The sequence below is a fragment of the Microtus oregoni genome, unplaced genomic scaffold (assembly GCF_018167655.1).
Source record: "Microtus oregoni isolate MIOR12 unplaced genomic scaffold, Mior012 000024F_ref0000369, whole genome shotgun sequence".
In the NCBI taxonomy this organism is placed as follows: domain Eukaryota; kingdom Metazoa; phylum Chordata; class Mammalia; order Rodentia; family Cricetidae; genus Microtus; species Microtus oregoni.
The window spans coordinates 31,800,025-31,820,936 of NW_024543083.1; the positions used below are offsets into that span (position 1 = coordinate 31,800,025).

Genomic DNA, 20,912 nt, shown 5'->3' on the forward strand with positions numbered 1-20,912 from the left:
ATTTATTACTATTGTGTTCCTTGGAAATAGTCTAGACTCTAGATGGTCCCATAGAGTCCTATAAACTCCAAGCTAGTAATTTCAATTCTTAACTCATCCACCAAGGGGCTTAAAATAAAGAGCTTCCATATCCTGTTATTTGGAATTCGTAAAAATTATCTTAGAACAATGACTGAAGGTTAATTCAGTGTGGATAAGGGCTCCCTAGAGATTATGGCTGAAATGGTCTTTCAGTTGTTATGGCAGCAGATGAGAATGACAAAGCACAATATTTCCAATAGAAATGACCATGAATTTTACCCATCTCAGACGTTATTGGAATTGAGGTCCCCGTCATAGAAGGAAGATCACATATCCTATAGCAAGATTAGAAAAAAAAAAGAGCCACAAAAGATGTAACCAAGAAGCTTATTGCTCTCCACATCTGCAAAAGAATTTAATCCTTTTCTTCTTAGAAGAAGACCTTATCATCCAAATGTAGATTACATTTTAAAAGTAAAAGAAAGACAAAGGAAACATTTAGGATGTTATTCTCATTTAATATTATTAACTAAAATGTTTCATAATAGTGGGTAAATAAAATAGCTCTAATCCCATTTTAAATCCAAATTTCCAAAGTTAAAATTAGATCACTATCATTTAGTGATTTAGATTCGAAGTTGTAAGATATTTTAATAAATTTGAACTTGTGGTCACTGTCTATTGATCCTGCTGGATAAACTATTATTTTTTTTAATTAAAGAAAATAGCATCTTCTTCACTTTGAAAAGGAAAAGTAAAAGAAATCCTAAAAGATTGAAAAGCCTTCCTTTAATGCTTTGTGATGTGGAATTTCCCTCTGTATGCTGTGATTACCATTAATGAATAAAGAAACTGCTATGGACCTATAGCAGGGCAGAACTTAGGTAGACAGGAAAATCTAAACTGAATGCTGGGAGAAAGAAGGGCGGAGTCAGAGAGAAGCCATGGAGTTACTGCCAGAGTCAGACATGCTGAAACTTTGCTGGTAAGCCACTGCCACATGGTGACACACAGATTAATGGAGATGGGTTTAACTAATATGTAAGAGTTAGGCAATAAGAAGCTAGAGCTAATGGGACAAGTAGTGATTTAAATAATATGGTTTCTGTGTGATTATTTAGGGTCTAAGCTAGCTGGGCATCTGGGAAGAATAAGCAGCCTCCTCCAACAGCTTTAGATTTTTTCCCCCTTTTATTGACATCTGTCCCAGAAGGAAGCTTCTCTAAAGATGCTGGAAAAGACACTGGTCTATGAGTATAACAGAATGTTTTATCAGAGTTTTCTTTTCTTTTCTGTGTTCTTTGTATTTGATTTTACACTAGTCCCTGGGCTATCTAATCTCAGGCTCTTGATTTTCCAAGCAGCTTTGCAAAAAATAATTTCTACAAATATCTAATATTGGCTTGAAATTTCAGAATATGATTCACCAAAACTATCACCAGTTTCCTTCTCATGGTGTACCCATATGGTTTATATTTTTAAAAGTAGACAGTCAAGTACCTAGGAAATATTATTAGTAGAGCATTTTACTTTTCAAGTAAAAAATGATGCACAACTACACAAAATAAGAAAAATAAAACCTAGCTCAGTTTGTCTCTAAATCAACTAGTGCTGTTCCTTGAAAGAAACCTTATGTTACAGTATGTAGTTGAGTGTTGTATGGATACAGGCTTGCCACTTTGCCACAGTGATTACACAGATATTTACATAAGGATCAGACTGTAGTAGGTTAGTACTTGTTACAAATCCAAAGATCAAGAACACTTTTGTAAATACCATAAGGTATTTACTACTTCATCAAACACGGGCATAGTTAAATTAAAATGACATTCTTTACCAAGGAATATGGCACTTAGAAACACAGACACTTCCAGCAGAAACTAGTGCTACTGCCTATATTTTGTAAAAGCATTACACACCACTGTTTCAATATGGGGAAAATATTAGAACAATGAAGACTACAAATATTATGTCATTGTGACCATGAAAGTGTTTTGGGCCTTGTGAATTTTATGACAGGGTCTGACAGGTGTCATGTTTATAAAGCACTATTTTGTGAAGTCACTTCATTTCTCAAAAGATACTAACTCGTAATTTTACTTACAGGTATTTTTAAAAAGTCAACTTTTCAACTCAGAATTTAACCCAAATCAAACATGTATAGATTTGTCCATTTCAAATGCTTCTTTACATGAACTAGATCTAAATGAAAACTGTTATTACTAGTATCAACTATAAACCATGGGTATTTTCAGTTTATTTCAAATAAATTTGCTTTTACTTTATCCTGAAGTTCTTTTTCTTTTGTATTCTTCATTTGGAGCCATTGGCTATTTACAAGGTTCAACTCAAATGAAGCAGAATGAACTACCCAGAGTTGATACTCAATAAATATTGTTAAAAAGCAAGATTTGAGATATCCATCTGCAGACTGCACCATAATCATCAAATGAAATTATTGGTCAAGTTGGGGTTAATACCTTTGTTCCATATGTAAATTATGTTTTCATTGTGATATTATTATGCAATACAAAAAAATAGATGTATCACCTTGCTCTCATTACCCAATCTGTTTTTCTTAATATCCTTAAGCTTCTATAAATATGTGTGAGTCAAAAGAATAGAATATTAAAACAGTGAACTTTGAAGAAAATTTATTACAGTATTTGAAGGTGTACTGAGGCAATAATGCCATTAAGTTTCCTTTGCTGCCCATTGAGTTACTCAGAATAAAGGAAATGCTCGTTAAACATGTGGTCATCTCTTTATTTACCTTTGACTTTCAAGCTTAAACCTCCTGTGAGTTATAAATACAATAATATGGCTGTAAAATGTGCATTCATTGACCACTTCATGTGAATAGTTCTCCACCACAATAACAAGTTATATGTGCTCATATAAACTGGATGAGAGAAAAATTAGAGCTTAGTTACTATGGAAATTCAGACTGCTAGGTTCTGTTTCCAGAAGATTTTACAAAGCCTTTATTATGTCAAAACTGAAAGAGGTTGTTCTTATACTTTCATTCATCTGTCTAAAGTGGTGCAAAAAAATCTCAAATATTTTGTTTTCTGTGATTCTTTATATGGCTTGTAAAACATATGTCTCATCTGGCAGCGGATAAAATTATTGCTTATCTTTCTGTTTTTAGATCATCATTTAGAAATATGCATCTGTGCTGTCTTTAGCAAGAGTGTGATCTATAATGTGCATATTAAAGGATTTATGAATAAGAGCAAATTATTCTGTCATTACCAATCCAATCATTATTAATTTCATGTCTCACTGACAGATATTCTAGGATAAATAAACCAATCATTAAGTCTAGAGCAGTGGTTCTCAACCTGTGGGTTGTGAAAACTCTGAGGTTGCATATCAGATACCCTGCATTTCATTTATGCATTACAATTCATAACAGCATGATTCAGTTGCAAAATTACAGTTATAAAGTAGCAATGAAAATAATTTTATGGTTGAGGTCATTACAACATGAGGAACCATAATAAAGGGCTGTAGAATTAGGAAGATTGAAAACCACTGGTCTGGAGAATAATCTTGTAGTTACATATCTATTTTTGAACCAAAACTCAGACATGGTGGCCTTCAATCTGGATGGCCTTGCAGACACTACCAAATATTTCTAGCTTCATAATGAACTGAAATATGGAACACCGATGGTGCCGGCGACAACTTGTTAGCTAAATCCTAAACCATCTATGGATATTTGGTCACAGACACTGTTGTCACTACCGTCTCATCTACCCATACTCCTCTACTAAGCATGTCCAGTTGCCTCTACAATTGGACCAGATTACATTCTGTCTGGAAGATTCTGAAAGAGAAGGGATAATGGTGAGCTCCTCTCTTACCCATTGTTTAACCCATCCACAAAAGCTGTGCCAAATCACTGCATGAAAGTTGCTACAAACTCCTCTGTACACAGTTCCATAAAAAGGAATAATTTACCAGTTTAACCAATTGACTTAATTCAGGGGCCACATCATGTTTCCTTTCTTTTTCTAAGTCTGTAGAATTATCTGGTCCCAATAATCATAGTCCTGTTCTCATTCACTTAAACTCCTCCACCACTATAACTCAGAAGCATAGATTTCCATAATTTTCCATTCAACTGGGAAATTCTTCTTATATTAAGCCCCTCCAAAGAGAAATCTGATATTTTAACTTAATAAAGACTTACGACTTATTGAAAAACTCATTTGTAAGTCTATGCTGAACTCATAACCACCATGTCAAACTACTCCATGCATATTTTTTATCGAATAGAACAAGCTTGCATTTTCAGATCATTTTGTCCATCTTGGGACTGGGGACCCAGAAGCAGATTATATAAGCGGAGATGATTAAAGCAAGTAAGGTATCAGGCATTAATACTTTTCCCAGAGATATTTAAGCTTTAATTCATTTTCTAACCAGGGACTATTTGGCTTTATTTAGTAGTGCTGGAAATTAAGGTAGTGGAATAATGTCAAAAATTGCTGAATTAACCCAAGAGCTTTCCATTCCTATGAAAGAATAAATACTACCTTCCATGTAGTGCATGCTCTTCCAAGTCTACTTCATTCTCTTACTTTACTGATGAAAGATTTTTGTGAAATGGAATCAGGAGATGCACTATTCAGAAGGTAGACTCTAGACCTAAATGATCTTCTCATTCCATGTGATGACTATACAGAAAAGTTCTTATTGCTTCTATTTTAATATCTTCCTTTGATATAAACATTTCTATAACATTTTTCTCTAGTTGGGTACACAATGAATGATCTCATTTTTGAATGGCAAGATGAGGCACCAGTACAAGTGGCTGAAGGACTCACTTTGCCTCAATTCCTATTGAAAGAAGAAAAAGATTTGCGATACTGCACTAAACACTACAATACAGGTAGGGAGTGAATATTTTCCTCTATGATTGTGATTTGTGATCTTACAATATACAGATTATTAAAATTGTAATGTCATGTTAATTTTAACAGTCTTAGCTTATAGAGTATAAAATGGGCAATTTCAAAATTTATGGGTGCCTTCACTTACTTATTCTTGTCTTATTTGATTTGTATGAGACCAAAGATATGCTTGGTGCTTAGTTACACTTGAAAATTTTTTATGGAACAACACATTTGTGGGTAATGTGATGCTTATAAACATATTTCCTTATTTATATGGAAAAATATTAAACTATTTTGGAAGTAAACACTGCATATGTTAACAAAGGGACTTGCTTTAAATAAATGACATCATTTTCCATATTTTCATGCATTATAAAACATATTTTTCTATTTATTTTAATATTGTTATGAATTCATATTTTCAGTTACTTTTTGGACTGATAGAGGAACCTTATGTCTTGAGTAGATATCATTTTTAACAATTAACACCAAGGATTAAGAAACTCAATGTGTTATTTGTGCCCTTATGAAATCTATGCCCTTCTCCTAACTGTTGTGGGCTATTCCCATAAGCCTACCCCAACTACAAATGCCATTAAACTACCCACAAGTCAAGCTTGCCCCCGATGAGATGCATATATGGTTGGATGCTATTATGCTAACATCAGCTGTAACTCTTACCATATCATTATGGTAAAGTATGATTCATTGTGACCTCAACATTTTCCATAATTGTGAGCTTTGTTTTCTTCCTATAAAGTCCCCAACCTTCCTTATTTCCTTAACTGACTTACAATATCTAATTTTCAATTACTCTTTTCGACTCATGGATGACTTATGAGCAAGTTCAAGTATAACATCTAAGCATAAACTAAAGAGCAGGCAAGTCAATGGCAATGCCTCTGCCCATTTCTCTAAGTACAGAGAAACTGATAATTTCTTTTAAAATATGTTGAAAAGAACTCTAATCATGGTATATAGCAATACCTTAGTTATCTAGGACAGTGTTCACAGACTACCATAAATTTGGTAATTTAAAGCAGCAGAATTGTATTGTCTCATAGCTCTAGAAGTTAATACAAAAAACAAATCAAGTAACAGCAAAACTTATGTTTACTCTGGAGGCTCTTACAAAGGTTCCTTTCCCAACCTTTTCTTGGTTTCCTATTTCTGACAACTCTGGGTATTGATTGACTCACAAATACACCACTTTAGTTTCTTTCTCCATAGTCACATGCTGATCTCTGCATACATCTGTGTCTCTGTAGCGAAATATTCCTCATCCTCTAAGGGCATCAATGATATTAGAGTAGGGTCCCATTAATAAAGATTTGATTTTAACTTGATTATATCTTCAAGTCAATTGTTGGTAAAGAAATTCACAGATTCTCCGAGGATGTGAATTTTGGAAAGACCCATTCAACACAGAACAACAGACAACCATGTAGACATCATCTCAGAGAGAAACTTGAGCATAGAAGGTCAGGAGACTCATCTTAGCTGATAGTACATTAACATAATTTTATATTTTAGCTTACATTTATGAGTGTTTACTTCACGCAATTAGTTGGATAGGAGTTTTTTAGAAGACATGGGTGTCTATTATTTGGATAATATAAGAGAAGAAAGTATGTCCAAAGTATCACTGCTCACAATTAAATAGAAACTTCTGGTAATGTCTTCATTCACATAGTGACTAACTGGTATCACACTTTAGACTTCTCTTATATTATTCCCCCAACATGCAAGATTCTTATCTTAATTGTTTTCTAGTGTAGGTTTATATACTGCATAAGTCAATCTGAAAATAAAAGAAAAAAGAATATGAAAACCATCCTCAGTTATAAATGCCCAGTTTTACAAGGAAATAAATCTATTGAAGTTATTAATTATTTCTATATAGATGAATTGTATAGTTGGGCTGTGCTTGGGGGTGATGGTACATGTTATTAATCCCAGCACTTGGTAGGCAAAGGCACAATGATCATCATGAGTTTGAGGCAACCTGGTTTAAATAGGAAGTTCCAGACCAGTCAGCAGTCACGTATATATAATGAGATTATAGAAAACAAAACCAAAAGCAACAACAATCACAACAACAAAGCCTAAATTGCACAAATCTACAAGTTTACCTACTTCAGGGTTCTGTGATCTATCCTATGTGAATTCCTCTAAAAGCTACTTTTTCCTCCTGCTTTTGCTTAGCATGTCCATCTTGTTATGTGTAAGTGATTGTTTCCTCTCCTCACTTTGGTCCAAATTTAATTTTTTCCCATCTTAACTTCATAAATTATGCATGTGTGCACAAACACAGAAATAATACATACATGACTATTTATCTGTGCATCTATGTACAATCATAATATTTGCCTATGTGTATCACTTCATTTTCCAGCCTAGGTATATTTATAAAGTGTTTTTAAATACACACTGAAAGCTTGTGTTTTTCATGGGAACCACATGAACCCTACAGAACTTACACAAATGATAAGTAATGAGTTCTACTTTTGTCAGGAAGTTACTTAATGGATTAATATTGATATAATAAAAGCACTTCAATTATTCTTTCTCTATTATTCTTTATAGTGAAAATTAAAATTTTATGGTTAATAGTGCTTTAAAAATCAAAATATTTTCAGATATTGCAATAATCTTTAATAGTTCCATTGATAACTTGACTGATGAATCATGTAGGTTTTCACATGGTTCTGAATGCCATACATTGAAAAGTGTACCCCACTGTCCCCGGGACTTGAAAACTACTATTAAGGTTTTAAAGTTCTGATGTCACTGCCCTTCACCTCCAAAAGCTGTACCCTTGCCTCATTTCCACCATTACTAATGTGCCCACCACATTAATAGGAGCTCTGCAAAGGAGACTCTCCTCAACACACACTAGAAGTTGCTCTAGTCATGCCCTTTGATATCTTCCCCCCGTGGTCATATCAGAGAATGATGCTTAAAGAGCAGATGAGCTTTCTGACATCATCCTGCTCAAAGTAACAGACAAGAAAACCAAGAATCGAATCACTTAAAAGGCCATTTATTTGAAGAACTTATAACAAAGCAGTAGCAATAAATGAGTAGAATTAGAACCAGTGGATAAGTAGACAAAATCCTATGATGCTCTCAAATATTCATTGCATTTATTTTCAGAAAGAGGTATATAACAGGGACATAGGGCATACAATACACAGTGAACGTAACTTTTTCAATGTGTTCTAAATTTATCTCAAAAGTTATTAATGCAAAATAATACAATTTAGTTTTTTGTAGTATCATTTATGAATCCACTTATTTTTGTGTTTATCACTTAGCACATAAAGTGTAAAGATCTCTGAAAAATAGCAGTTGACGAAACAAGCATATGAAAGCTCCAGAAACTCAAAATATAGATAACCTTTACATAATAAACACGCATTGCTCTATACACCTCAGAACAAGTGTTAGAATATGAAAAAACAGCTCTTTGAGTACTTTGACAAGCATGAAAAGCTATTTGATCATGAAAATAGGATTGCATACTATTTCCTAGATAAGAGTTCACTCCCTTGTCACATTGCTTTCAGATGAAAACAGAAACAAAATCTAAACTAAAAGACAAAACCCAGTTCGAATGTATCTCTTCAATTTGGTGGAAATTCTTATGGTAAAATTATTATGAAAATTAAGTCGTGTTTGATGGGATTATAAAACCTGACTTTTGTTTAATTGTTACATTTGTTTTATAAACCACTAGGAAAGTTTACATGCATAGAAGTGAGATTCCATCTTGAGCGGCAAATGGGCTACTACTTGATCCAGATGTATATTCCGAGCCTCCTGATTGTTATTCTGTCTTGGGTCTCATTCTGGATTAACATGGATGCCGCCCCAGCTAGAGTAGCTTTGGGCATCACCACTGTTCTTACTATGACCACACAGAGTTCTGGATCCCGGGCTTCCCTACCAAAGGTAAGTGTCCTGAGGACACATGCATGTAATGTGTACATAAAAATGCTGTTTTCAGCCAGGCAGTGGTGGCACACGCCATTAATCCCAGCACTCGGGAGGCACAGTCAGGTAAATCTCTGTGAGCTTGAGGACAATCTAGTCTAAAGAGCTAGTTCCAGGACAGGCTTGATAGCTACAGTGAAACCCTGTCTCGAAAAACCAAAAACCAAAACAAACAACAACAAAAATGTTGTCAGATTGCTCAAAAAAATTCAATATATTCATCATTGTTTTTTAAAACACTAAATCTTGCAAAGTAAGTTACTGAAGTAAAATATTCAATAAATCACTGATATCTGCTATGCACACAGTGTGTAATGGTTTCCTATTATTAAAATGTCAACACTCATCATACGCATCATGGAATTTTTGGTATCTGTATTTTAAACACTTAAAATATATTGTAAAATTATTTAAATTGATATACATAGCAATTTTAAATGTTGACATAATGCACACATATTTTCACATTTATACACATAGGTAACGTTTTCATATTATTTTAAACATATATTTAGAACAAAAACTGAGACATTGATATCTGTATGTGTTGGTAATGTATTACCAAATTGCTTCCAGAAAAACATTACAGTGGTTATTCTCCATCAAGAACTGTATCAGATTTCCATAGTGCCAGGTTCCCATTATCTTGTGCCCCTTTCTTCTAACTCCTAGGCAGCTGTAGGTCAATAGGAAAGAGTGCTTACCCAAGTCTATAATTTGAGTGCATTTGAATCACCCAAAACGAAGCCATTTGCTTTATAAGGTTTATAAAAGTTTTGATACTGCTCCCGATAAGATAAAATAAAAGATAAGTGTGAGGTTTTTTTCATCTATGAAACCAGATAGAAATAGAAAATTTTCTTCTTATAAGATGATTTCTAAGAAGTGCCTATTAACTAAAGTCGTGGTTTTTAACCTTCCTAATGCTGCAACTCTTTCGCATGGTTCTTCATGTTTTGGTCACCCACAAACATAAAGATATTTTGCTACTACTCCATAACTGTAATTTTGCTACTGCTATGGAACATAATATAAATATCTGATATGCAGAATACTGAGACTCCCAAAAGAGTTACTACCCGAAGGTTAAGAAGTTCTGAAGAAGTGCTGATCTAAAGAATCCCTTTAAATTTCCAACACATTTTAACTTAATATAACCAGAATTAATTCATAGAAAACACTAAAGGGACTGTGTTTATATTATACTTTTATAATTTACCTCTGGTAGCAGGTACAACATCAAATGTTCATGATAAGCTAATATTACTTTATTATGTTGAAGTTCATCATTTTAAGAACAATAATAGGTTATTGTGTTGGAAACAAATTTAATTTAGGACTTATAATAGCAGCAGATTATTAAATAGCAGGATGAAAAATACATCATTAATTTAGGATAACTGCTTAGTATTTGACATAAGCTCTATGCTAATACATCTCCAGTAAAATAAAAGAAGCTTGGAAATTCATCAAGGCTCAGAGAAAAGAATCTTAGACTATATTTAGGTAGTTCCTTGAGATTCCTCTCTGATAAAATCAATTGGATTGGCCTTTGTAATGCCACACTAAGTTAAACACAGCATACCCCAAAACAAGAAGGCACATGTGATCCATTCATTAGAATTTGGAACTATTTTTCACTTTGGCAGTACATACATCAGTTGGTCAAAAGAGGTGTCATGTGCATTCTATTGACAGCAAAGGTTCAAGATGGTTTACCTTTATAAGTGCTTCTTTGCACCATGGGATCATTGTAAATGAGCAAAAGAAAAATGTTAATGATTAAGGGATCAAGTCCTGCACAACATCATAGTTCATAATAATTAGATATATCAACCTGAAGAAATTTTAATGTGAGTGATCACTCTAACTCTGTATGAGCATGAGAAAGGAGGAGTCGAACTCTAAGTGGAAAGAACTCAGAGCCACTTAGAATAGCCCACTCTCCATTGTGGTCTACAGTAGCAGATGTTAGGATAGTAAATAGATCTGGAAAGTAGACTTGTTTGAGAATTTTAGAGGTAAAATGAGGTGTGCTTATGAATACACATTGCAGAGTCAAAAAAAGGCAGAAGTCCAGGGTAGACTACAGATGTGTGACAGGACAGTTGTTTCCAGCATAGGATGATGGAGGAGAGAGAAGCTTCAGGTTTATTTTTCACTTTGGTGCATTCGTTGGGCTGATACGTAGAACAGCCAAAGTCTAAGAGATCCAGAGCTTCTGGCCAGGAAATCTGGGCCTCTGATTTGTAAGAGTAAACTATAGAAATGGGAAAAAGCAAAATGAGTCTATGATTGGTCTTCTTCCTGCAGCTAAAGATTTAATCAAGTTATTCAAAGACTTCATTCTTCTTAGCTTCCCTGCATCCTTCTCCAGCCATGTACAAATTAGTTCCATTTGCTAAAATGGAAAACTCATTTACCCAAATATTTCCAAATTCAAATACCACCATTGTGTTATCAGTTTTCCAATATGGAAAAGCTTTTAAATATGAAATTTCAAATTTGGAATTTCAAAAATGAAATTTCATGGGAAAAGACATGAAAAATGAGAAGGGATCGAGATACAAAGGAAGGAAAATTCTCAGGGAGAATTTCTATGTGGATCCCTCCCACACATCTTTACCGCACAGCTATCTTCTTTATAAAAAGTGACTACACATAAAAGGACAAAGAACACTTGAAAGTCTAATGATAACTAATTAATTAAATTTATCACAGAGGCCCAGAAGTCTCTGGTCCACACAGATTGCAAATTCAAGACTAAAGGTTACTTAAGGGTTGAGAGACAGTGTAGTAATAAGAGCGGCGGGGCTGTGTCCCCAGCACCCTGGCCGCCTGGATAGCTTATGCCCCGAAATAACAACACAAAAATTGTATTCATTTAAACACTACTTGGCCCTTTAGCTCTAGCCCTTACTAGCTAATTCTGATATCCAGATCAACCCATCTCTAATAATCTGTGAGCACCGGTCTTACCGGAAAGATTCTAGCCTACATCCATCTTGGGTCGGAGCTTCATTGCGTGTGTCTGCCCAGGAGCTGGGCATGGTGTCTCTTCTGAGGCATCTGCTCCCAAGAGGAGAGCTGTCGAGTCTGAGCTCACTTCCTCTTCCTCCCAGCATTCTGTTCTGTTTTCTCCACCCACCTGTCTTCTAACCTATGAGGGCCAGCCAAGCAGTTTCTTTCTTTATTTTTTTTCTCTTTTTTTTCTTATTAAAATTTTTTGCTTTAATTTTTTTTATTGAGAAAAAAAAATTTCCGCCTCCTCCTAGCCTCCCAATCCTCCCCCCTTCCCTCACTCCTCTCCCCTTCCCCCACTCCTCTCCCCCTCCCTCTCCAGTCTGAAGAGCAGTCAGGGTTCCCTGCCAGGTGGAAAGTCCAAAGTCCTCCCCCCTCCATACTGGTCTAGGAAGGAGAACATCCAAACTGGCTAGGCTCCCACAAAGCCAGGACATGAAGTAGGATCAAAACCCAGTGCCATTGTCCTTGGCTTCTCAGCAGCCCTCATTGTCCGCCATATTCAGAGAGTCCGGTTTTATCCCATGCTTTTTCAGTCACAGTCCAGCTGGCCTTGGTGAGCTCCCAATAGATCAGCCCCACTGTTTCCTTGGGTGGGTATACCCCTTGTGGTCCTGACTTCTTTGCTCATGTTCTCCCTCCTTCTGTTCCTCATTGGGACTTTGGGAGCTCAGTCCAGTGCTCCAGTGTAGGTCTCTGTCTCTATCTCCAGCCATCGCCAGATGAAGGTTCTATGGTGATATACAAAATATTCATCAGTATGGCTATAGGATAGGATCATTTCAGGTTCCCTGTCCTCAGCTGCCCCAGGAACTAACTGGGGACCTCGCCTTGGGCACCTGGAAGCACCTCTAGGTCCAAGTCTCTTGCCAACCCTAAGATGACTCCCTTAATTAAGATATGTGCTTCCCTGTTCCCCTATCCAACCTTCCTTTATCCCAATCATCCCATTGCCCCAAGTTCTCCCCATCCTACCCTTCTCACTTTTCTCTCCCTTCCTCCATCAAGACAGTTCCTTGAAAATAGTATTTCAGAAACTTCTCTCTCTCTCTCTCTCTCTCTCTCTCTCTCTCTCTCTCTCTCTGTCTCTCTCTCTCTCTCAGTTCAGTTTGCTTTTGACACCCACCAGAAGAAGCTTTATGAGAGGATGAAGCATCTTTTACACATTTTCATCCTCAGAACCCAACATTGCATATGTGTGTCTACTAAGTACCACATGCACATGTAATTTAAACAACATGAGCTTTTCAATGGTTTACTCAATACTCGGTTTTAAAAAGTGAACGAGTGGGCCATTTTCATCTGTCTGATATAGGATGAAAATTCAGTTGCATTGAACTGCACTTCTGCTTCTCTCTGACTTACCCCTGAGTACCACAGAACTAATGAAAAAAAAATTTAAAGCTTGTGTTTATCTACCTTATGGTGTAAGGAAAACAGTAGTCCTTGGAAAATGTAAAAATCGATTCATTTCCAATTATAGAAGTAACGATAGCTAATATAAACTGAAAGTGAAGCATTATGTTTTCTTAATATTTGGTTATGTTGGCATACAGATGATTTGAGGGTCGTTAAAGTTAAAAGGATAAAAGATAAAAGTGGAAGAAGGTATATTTACTTTTAGTTTCTTAAAATTAATTACGAGACACTCTTAATGGTCTAAAAATACTCAGTGGATTTAAATAGTAAGTTAAATATCTGTGGCAATATAAACATGCTGAGGGGCGATTACAGTAATCAGACTTTCTTATTAGTATAACAGTGGAAAGCTATTCCAGCCAGCAGGTTTTGTCTTTATTATTTAAATGCAACATATAGCTAACTGATAGTACTTTAATCGAGTCTGCAAAAAATATGACAAATGTGGGTTCATTTTGGCTTTATTATTCTAACATAATATCCTAAGCTGAATTTCCATTTTATCATACACCATTTGATGCAAACAAAATACTCAATACATTACTTACATTTTTTTTACTTTAATAATATAAATAATATTCCATACATGCTAATTTTTGAAAAGAGAAAAAAGAAAACTGAACAAAAAATGAAAAGATCATTTACCCAAGACACAATAATTAAATACACTTTATATAATGCATATTAAGCTAAAATGTTTTAATGCTAATAGAGAAATACCTTATGAATACAATTTACAAGCATTTATAGGTTTTATAAGGATGAAATGACGGTCATTTCCAGTTGGCCTTTCATCTTGCTACAATTACTGAGTCTTAATTAAATTCACAGTTTAATAAACATTTTCTCTCTACTTGACATATAGACAGACCTGCTATATATTTTTTCAATTTATTTTTTTTTATTATTGAGATAGTAATTACAGCATTTTCCCCTAGTCTTTCCTCCTATGTGCCTGTGCTCCCCACTTTCAGTTTCATAGCCTTCTTTCAGTAATTGCTATTACATACATATATGCATATGTATATACACATTTGCATAAGCTTTCTGAGCATAAGAGGAATTCCAAAGTTTGTATTTTCATAACTGCCCTATATAAGGATTCATGATAAAACCAAATTTAAAAAGCGAAAACTGCATATGCAATTTTTAGACTACTTTTTATCTAAATATCTCCTTTACTCTATACTGTACTAAAAACATATAATGGGTGTGTGCGTATAAATGTATGCATACACTATATACACATACACACACACATATACACACACATACACACTCCAAAAACCATATTTATCAACTTCCTAAAGGATAAAAAAAGACAACTGTACCTTTGTTGAAAGACTTTGACTCAAAACTAGGTACTTAAAGAACCATTACAGGCATCATCTGTCTCCAAGATTCTACTTTGAAGTCATAAATAACACTCTTAGACACCTGAGCACAAGGAATGAGCTTGAAAGATCATCACTATAAGTAGACAGGTAGTGTGCAGAACCTCCAACATGTAGAACAAGAGCAGGAAGTCACATGCTTAATTTCTCTTCAAACGAATAGGTCAAAACTTAATAGGTTATGCATGCCAGGAAGTCTAATGGCCTCCTCTAAGGAAAATCCCCAGTGACATCTAGATTTATTTTACGTTTTCATGTAGCTGTCAGACAATGTATGTCACATCCTATAGGAGGTATGAAGAAAAGCTCTTATAACTAAAAGTAAAATCAGAGGTAGCTGTGACCTTCGCAATCCTTTGGTCTTTCTCTGGTGGCACTTTCCTGAGCTTCCTGGTAGCATGACTCTAGTCACTACAAATAATGCAACTCGGGACAAAAGCCTTCTCCACTGCAGCTCTTAAAGGGAAAAGCTTTATGCGCTTGACAAATACTGCACAAGAAGCATTGTGCACTTTCCTACCCTGCATCTAATCAGAGTGAAAGCAGCATCGTGCAACCCCTGAGAGTCACCCTCCAGGGCGATGGCTAAAACACCAGACTGCCAAATTCCAGACATATCTCCGTGTCATCACTGGCGACTGTCTAGTGCTCTCCTCCAGTGTTTCCAATACCAACTCCATTTACCTTACGACTTTACAGCACTGTTTATTCTTTCTATTATTTTTGTAATTCTTTCATCTCTCATATTAGATAACATTCAAATCCATTTCAGGTTACTATTTCTCTTATAAACATTAGAAAATGTAAACTTTTAAAGCAGGCTCTGACATTATAATGAATAAGCAAAACAATTAATTAAAATTCATAGAGATCAGCAATAAAAACCCCAGAAAACAAAGCAATATTCAAGCAGAAAAACTCCCAGCATGTTTTGAGAAACTTATTTGTCTGAGTGCCTGAGCCACATGCTTATTCAACAGTCAAACTTACCCATCATGGTTCAGTTGACATTTCTAGAACTGGGGAAATCTACAAAGATGGATTGCCATTAGAGGAAGAACAAATTAACTTACCCAAAGGCATATACTGAAATGTTCTGTAATATATATTTATTTTTTAAGTAAAGCAAATTGAGATTGAAAAGACATTGACAAAACAATCACTCTTAAATGACACATGGAAATTTGCCTTATAGACAGATGTCTACAGACTTAGGCTGGATTCTGCTTTAATCAATGTCCTATTATTAAGTTTCAGCTTTTAAATGCATCTAGATTTTTATATGTAGAAATTATGGATGAGCACCAGTCTGACTAATAATAACTAGCAAGCTGCATCCAATATATTATAATCCATTAATACATTGTGTCTGTGAGCTTCTGCATAGGAATTTGATGAACTCATGGTAATGCTTTTGACCATCTTAGTATATGACTGTAAAATCCTGTGTCTAGGCTGGCCTTTCAACCTTAACATATGGTTCCATATGTACAACACAGTTTCTCAATGTGCTTGTCAGACAACAAAACCCAAAACAATGTTTTTGAGCAGTATTATTAAAATCTTACACAATGATACCACACTTATGAACTACTGTCCAATGACAGATACGACCTATCACTCATGATCAGAGAGAACAAATGAAGTGATTTCAAGACTAAACACATAAATAAATGATCCACTGAAAGAGGGATGAGCACCATAGAAAAGTGGTCTATGCTAAACATGCTCTTCTTTCTCTTCCTCTCTCTCTCCTTTCCTCTCTTTGTCTCTTTCTCTTTCCCTCCTTCTCTCCTACGCCCTCTCTACTCCTCCTTTTCTTCTCTTCTATTTCCTCATCCTCTTCTCTGAAGCTATATGACTCAAACAAAGTCATTTCGTGGGTAAAATAGTATGGAGCCCTTCTGCCTTTATTCTCTGTCCTTAGACAATTGTGTTCCTTTGATTGAGAAGTGCTCCCTGGCAGCAATTCTGCGACTCTAGTTTTCTTACTGTCTTAGGACTGATTTGCTATGCTTTACCTGACAGTTTGAATTCAGAAAACTCAGCTCCTTTTCAGGCACCACCCCCCTTCAGCCACCGTAATTGTTAGCATCTTTCTAGAAGGCAGGGTGTTTGGCTCTTCAGTAAAGCTTCGCTTATATTATCATCCTAAAGTATTCAAAATATCATAACTTCTGAGCTAATAGGGCTTCTGACATTTGTTTCAGAATGAAACATATTAAGACCACTCCTCGGACTCCTTCTTTCTCTAGTGTAATGTTGTGTCACTCCCTAGGGCTTCCCCTTCCAGGTACCTGGAAAGCTTGACAGTTTGTTTTAAGTTCTTCCCCTTCCAGGTACCTGGAAAGCTTGACAGTTTGTTTTGAGACTGACTTTGAGTAGTTCTGGTTGCTGAATTTTAACCAAAATGACCCATACCCCCCAAAGCTTGTACCATTAATCACCTAACTTGACAACTACAAGTGCCCTGCGTTTCCTCCACCACTGTGTCACAAGAAAGAATTATAATGACAGCACACCTCCAGGACCACATTTCAACAACAATGCAGATGGCACATGTTATTCCAGTCAGCGAGACTTTGATGCTGTCTATTGCAATATTACATATTGCATTATTGGTGGATTCCCTTCAAGCCAACTTCCATTATATTATGTTTTTAAAGTTTGAAATATAAAGAAATTTGTACTTAGGCAAGATCCCCAAATATGACTTCTCTCCAAGACCAAGGTGACTTGTTTATGATATACAAACTCATCAATAATGATACAGTTCAGCCATATAGGTTTTTATCTAATTGTAAAGCAAATTGTCTCTATTTTCTAATTACAACACTAGCAGTATAAGAAATACACAGCATTTTTTAAATATGGATTTAAGTATACAGAACATATATTATAAAGTTTAAAATACTTCTATTAATTCCTTGAGAATTTCAAACATTGTACTTAGATCAAATTCACCCCTCATTCATTACCTTAACTCCTCCCACATCTCTCCCTATTACTCTATCCTATTCACCTTCATGCCAATTTTTTTCTTTATTTCAAATTTTCTTTTATTTTTTTGAGATTATAATATAATCACATCATTTCCCCCATGTCTCCTTCTTCACAAGTCCGACCCATTACCTTCCCTCTCTCTAACCCCTCCTTATACCCTTCCTTGCTCTTTTTCAGGGTTTTAAACCCTACATCGTGACATTTTTTCAACAATCCACTGAGACTAGTTTGTGCTGTTCACATGCTCTTGGGCGTGGGATAATTCACTGGAGTGTGGTCAGCCTACCAGCAACTATCAATTTAATGAAAACTGACTCTCACTTCCCCAGATGCCCTCAGCTATTCATAGTGCCACAATTAGGGTAGAGTTTCATGAATCATTCCCCCTTCTCAACAGAATGATGACTGGCTTGATTTTGTGCAGACAACCACATTGTTAAGAGTTCATAAGTGCAGTGTCCCTGCACTATTCCATACTGCTCCCCTGATCCCTGCCTTTCCTCTTACAATCTGAAATCAGCCCTCAGCCTTGGGGACTGGTAATACAGATATCCCATTTATGGTTAAGCATTCAACTTAACATTAGTTATCAAGCTGACAATACCTCCCTAGATTAATATAAATTCAGTAGACTGTGATTTACTTGATCCTAAGTAGTTCAAATCCCTTACTATATTTTATGTAATCTAGGGGGGGGTCTTCAATGTATTTTGAAGGATAAAATAGTTCTCTGATTTTAAGTTTTGATTCTCCTGATCAAAAGACATTTTGTTTCTCTCTAATAAAACCTGGACCCCAAGTCCTTTCTCCCAGTGTCTGGTAGAAGATATAGTCTGAGTTTAAGATCAAAGCAAACAAACATGGGAGAGCTTTGACTTTTAACTGTTAGGGAAAAAAGTTTTGACAAAAAAAAAATGAATTCTAACTTACAGTGTTGTTCTTAATTTGTAGTGATGATTTAATTGGTCTAAAAGAAAGGTAGTAGGATAGTAGCCATGTTTTTGTTCTCCAGACGTAGGTTAATTATATTCAAATCTTAACATTTGCAGTTGGTAGCTCAGTGATATACAGCAGGCATTTCCCTAGGCCTCCATGCCACCTCTACGATAAGGAGCTTTGCCTCTTCTGTGAAAAAGGCAGAGAAAAGGTAGTGCAAAGAACTATTCTGTTATGAAGCTTTAGGAGATTTCCTGAGAAAGTAGCTCTTGCTGATTTCTGAAAGATAAACAGGAAGAACTCAATGAAAATCTACCAGACAAAGGTAAAGGCAAGTCAAAAGATCCGGAGGCAGAAAGATAGGACGGACTTTTTGGCTGTTCTCAGTTTCCAAAAATTCAAAGAAGGGAATGGTAGTTATGACCTAGTAAGAAAGTGGCAAATGCCAATGATTGACACAGGCCCAGAGAGGACCTTATCCAGAGGAGTCTCCTTTGCCCAGTCATTCTTCCATCATTTCATATTTACTTTATGAGAATTCTCTTATTAACTTATTACTTACATAGTTTTCTTCTGCATTCCTTACTTAATTGCTTCAACATAAGTTCCATTAGTCATCTCTATTTCTATAATACAAAAAATAGAACCAGTTTAAAATCATTGGCATTTAATAAATATTGGATGAATGTGGTAAAAACATAATAGATGATTTTGGTAAGAAAGGTATGATAGAGCCTTATAGCAAAGTGTTTTATTTGCCTTAAAAATAGATTTAAGCTTTTAAATTCGTGATGAAAAAGTAGGGAGTTTTAACTTGAAGGCAGTGTAGTAAGATTTGCCCTTTTAAAGAAAAATCTCAAAAATATTCTCTGTGAGACTGGAGGTAAAATTTAGCTTAGAGGTTAAGAACACTTGCTCTGTCAGAGGACCTGTTTCAATACTCAGCATCCACATGGCAGCTCCATGTGGTAGAACTGAAACTCCAGTTCTGAGGAATTCAATGCCAGTAGAAGCCTTCTGACAATGTGAATAGAAGACCTGTGGGATCCTGGTTGAGGGCTATTAGGAAATAAGAGACTGACTGGCCCAATGGTTATAGCCAGACTGCCAGAGACAACGGAGAATGCTAAAGGAGCACTGCGACTTACAGGGATGAGGCTTGGGACATGAGACAGCTGGTTATAGAGGGCACAGGCAGAGGTATTTTTCAGCAGTATTAATTAACATATACGATGCATAATCAAATATATTTGAGCCAAATTCTACACTTTTAAAGGAAGATGTGACATAGAAAATAGCAAAGACTAAGGTGTTGAAATAGAACCAGAGATATTAGTGTGTATTCATGTTTGACAGATGGATGGATAAGTGGATTTATAGACAGATAGAAAATAGGCAAGCAGATAAATTAGATAAACAAACAGACAGACAAATAGATATATAGGTATATAAATAGATAAATAGCTAGATGATAGGTAGATAGATAGATAGATAGATAATAGATTAAAATAGATAGATATAGCAAATTCATTCTCTCTGTCTCTCTCTCACTCTATCTCTGTGTATTTCCCAGCTTTGTTAATTTAAAAAAGAGGGGGTATATAAATCAGATCAACCAAAGCAGTGTATGGTGTGATCATAAGATAAAGATTTTGTAGAAAAGTTGAACACTCAGTATATTGACACCCTGGCCTTCATTTCTAAAAGGTCCTTCTTACTAAAGAATTATTTCTTACAGAATGCAGAGATGGCTCAGTGGGTCAGGGTAGAGTCTGCTGTCGCAGAGGACCAGAGTTTGATTCCTAGCATACCTCAGTCAGTGCACAGCCAAGTGCAACTCCAGTGTCAGGAATATCTAATGCCTGTGTTTTCCTCAGGTACCTGTACTACCACACAGACACATACATACACATAGTTTTCAAAAAAGTAAAAACAAATCTTCAAGGCTAGAAGGAATAATTCCTTAAAAATGAGGTTGACTTAAAGATGAAAAGAGAAAAATGTCAAAATAAACTTAATACATCTTCTGTCATTAAAAAAGTAAATGGTAAAACAATAATGGAGAGTTGTTAAAAGTGATATTGTGAACCTCAAAATGAATAAAGTGTGCTACAATTAAAAGATTTCTCACAGTAGGGGTCTCAATAATAAATATACATATATAAGGACATAATAAGTGTAGATAATAATAGAGTGATCACTAAAAATGTTGATAGTG

At 35.4% G+C, this 20,912-nt stretch overlaps 1 protein-coding gene across 1 annotated transcript in view; it reads left to right on the forward strand.

Annotated features, from left to right (window-relative positions):
• Glra3 (glycine receptor alpha 3) overlaps positions 1 to 20,912 on the forward strand; it is a 138,336-nt gene that overhangs the window by 94,731 nt on the left and 22,693 nt on the right. Inside the window, exons 6-7 of the mRNA XM_041673841.1 lie at positions 4,784 to 4,921; positions 8,665 to 8,879. Coding sequence (XP_041529775.1) covers positions 4,784 to 4,921; positions 8,665 to 8,879 — 353 coding nt within the window. The remainder of the gene's footprint in view (positions 1 to 4,783; positions 4,922 to 8,664; positions 8,880 to 20,912) is intronic.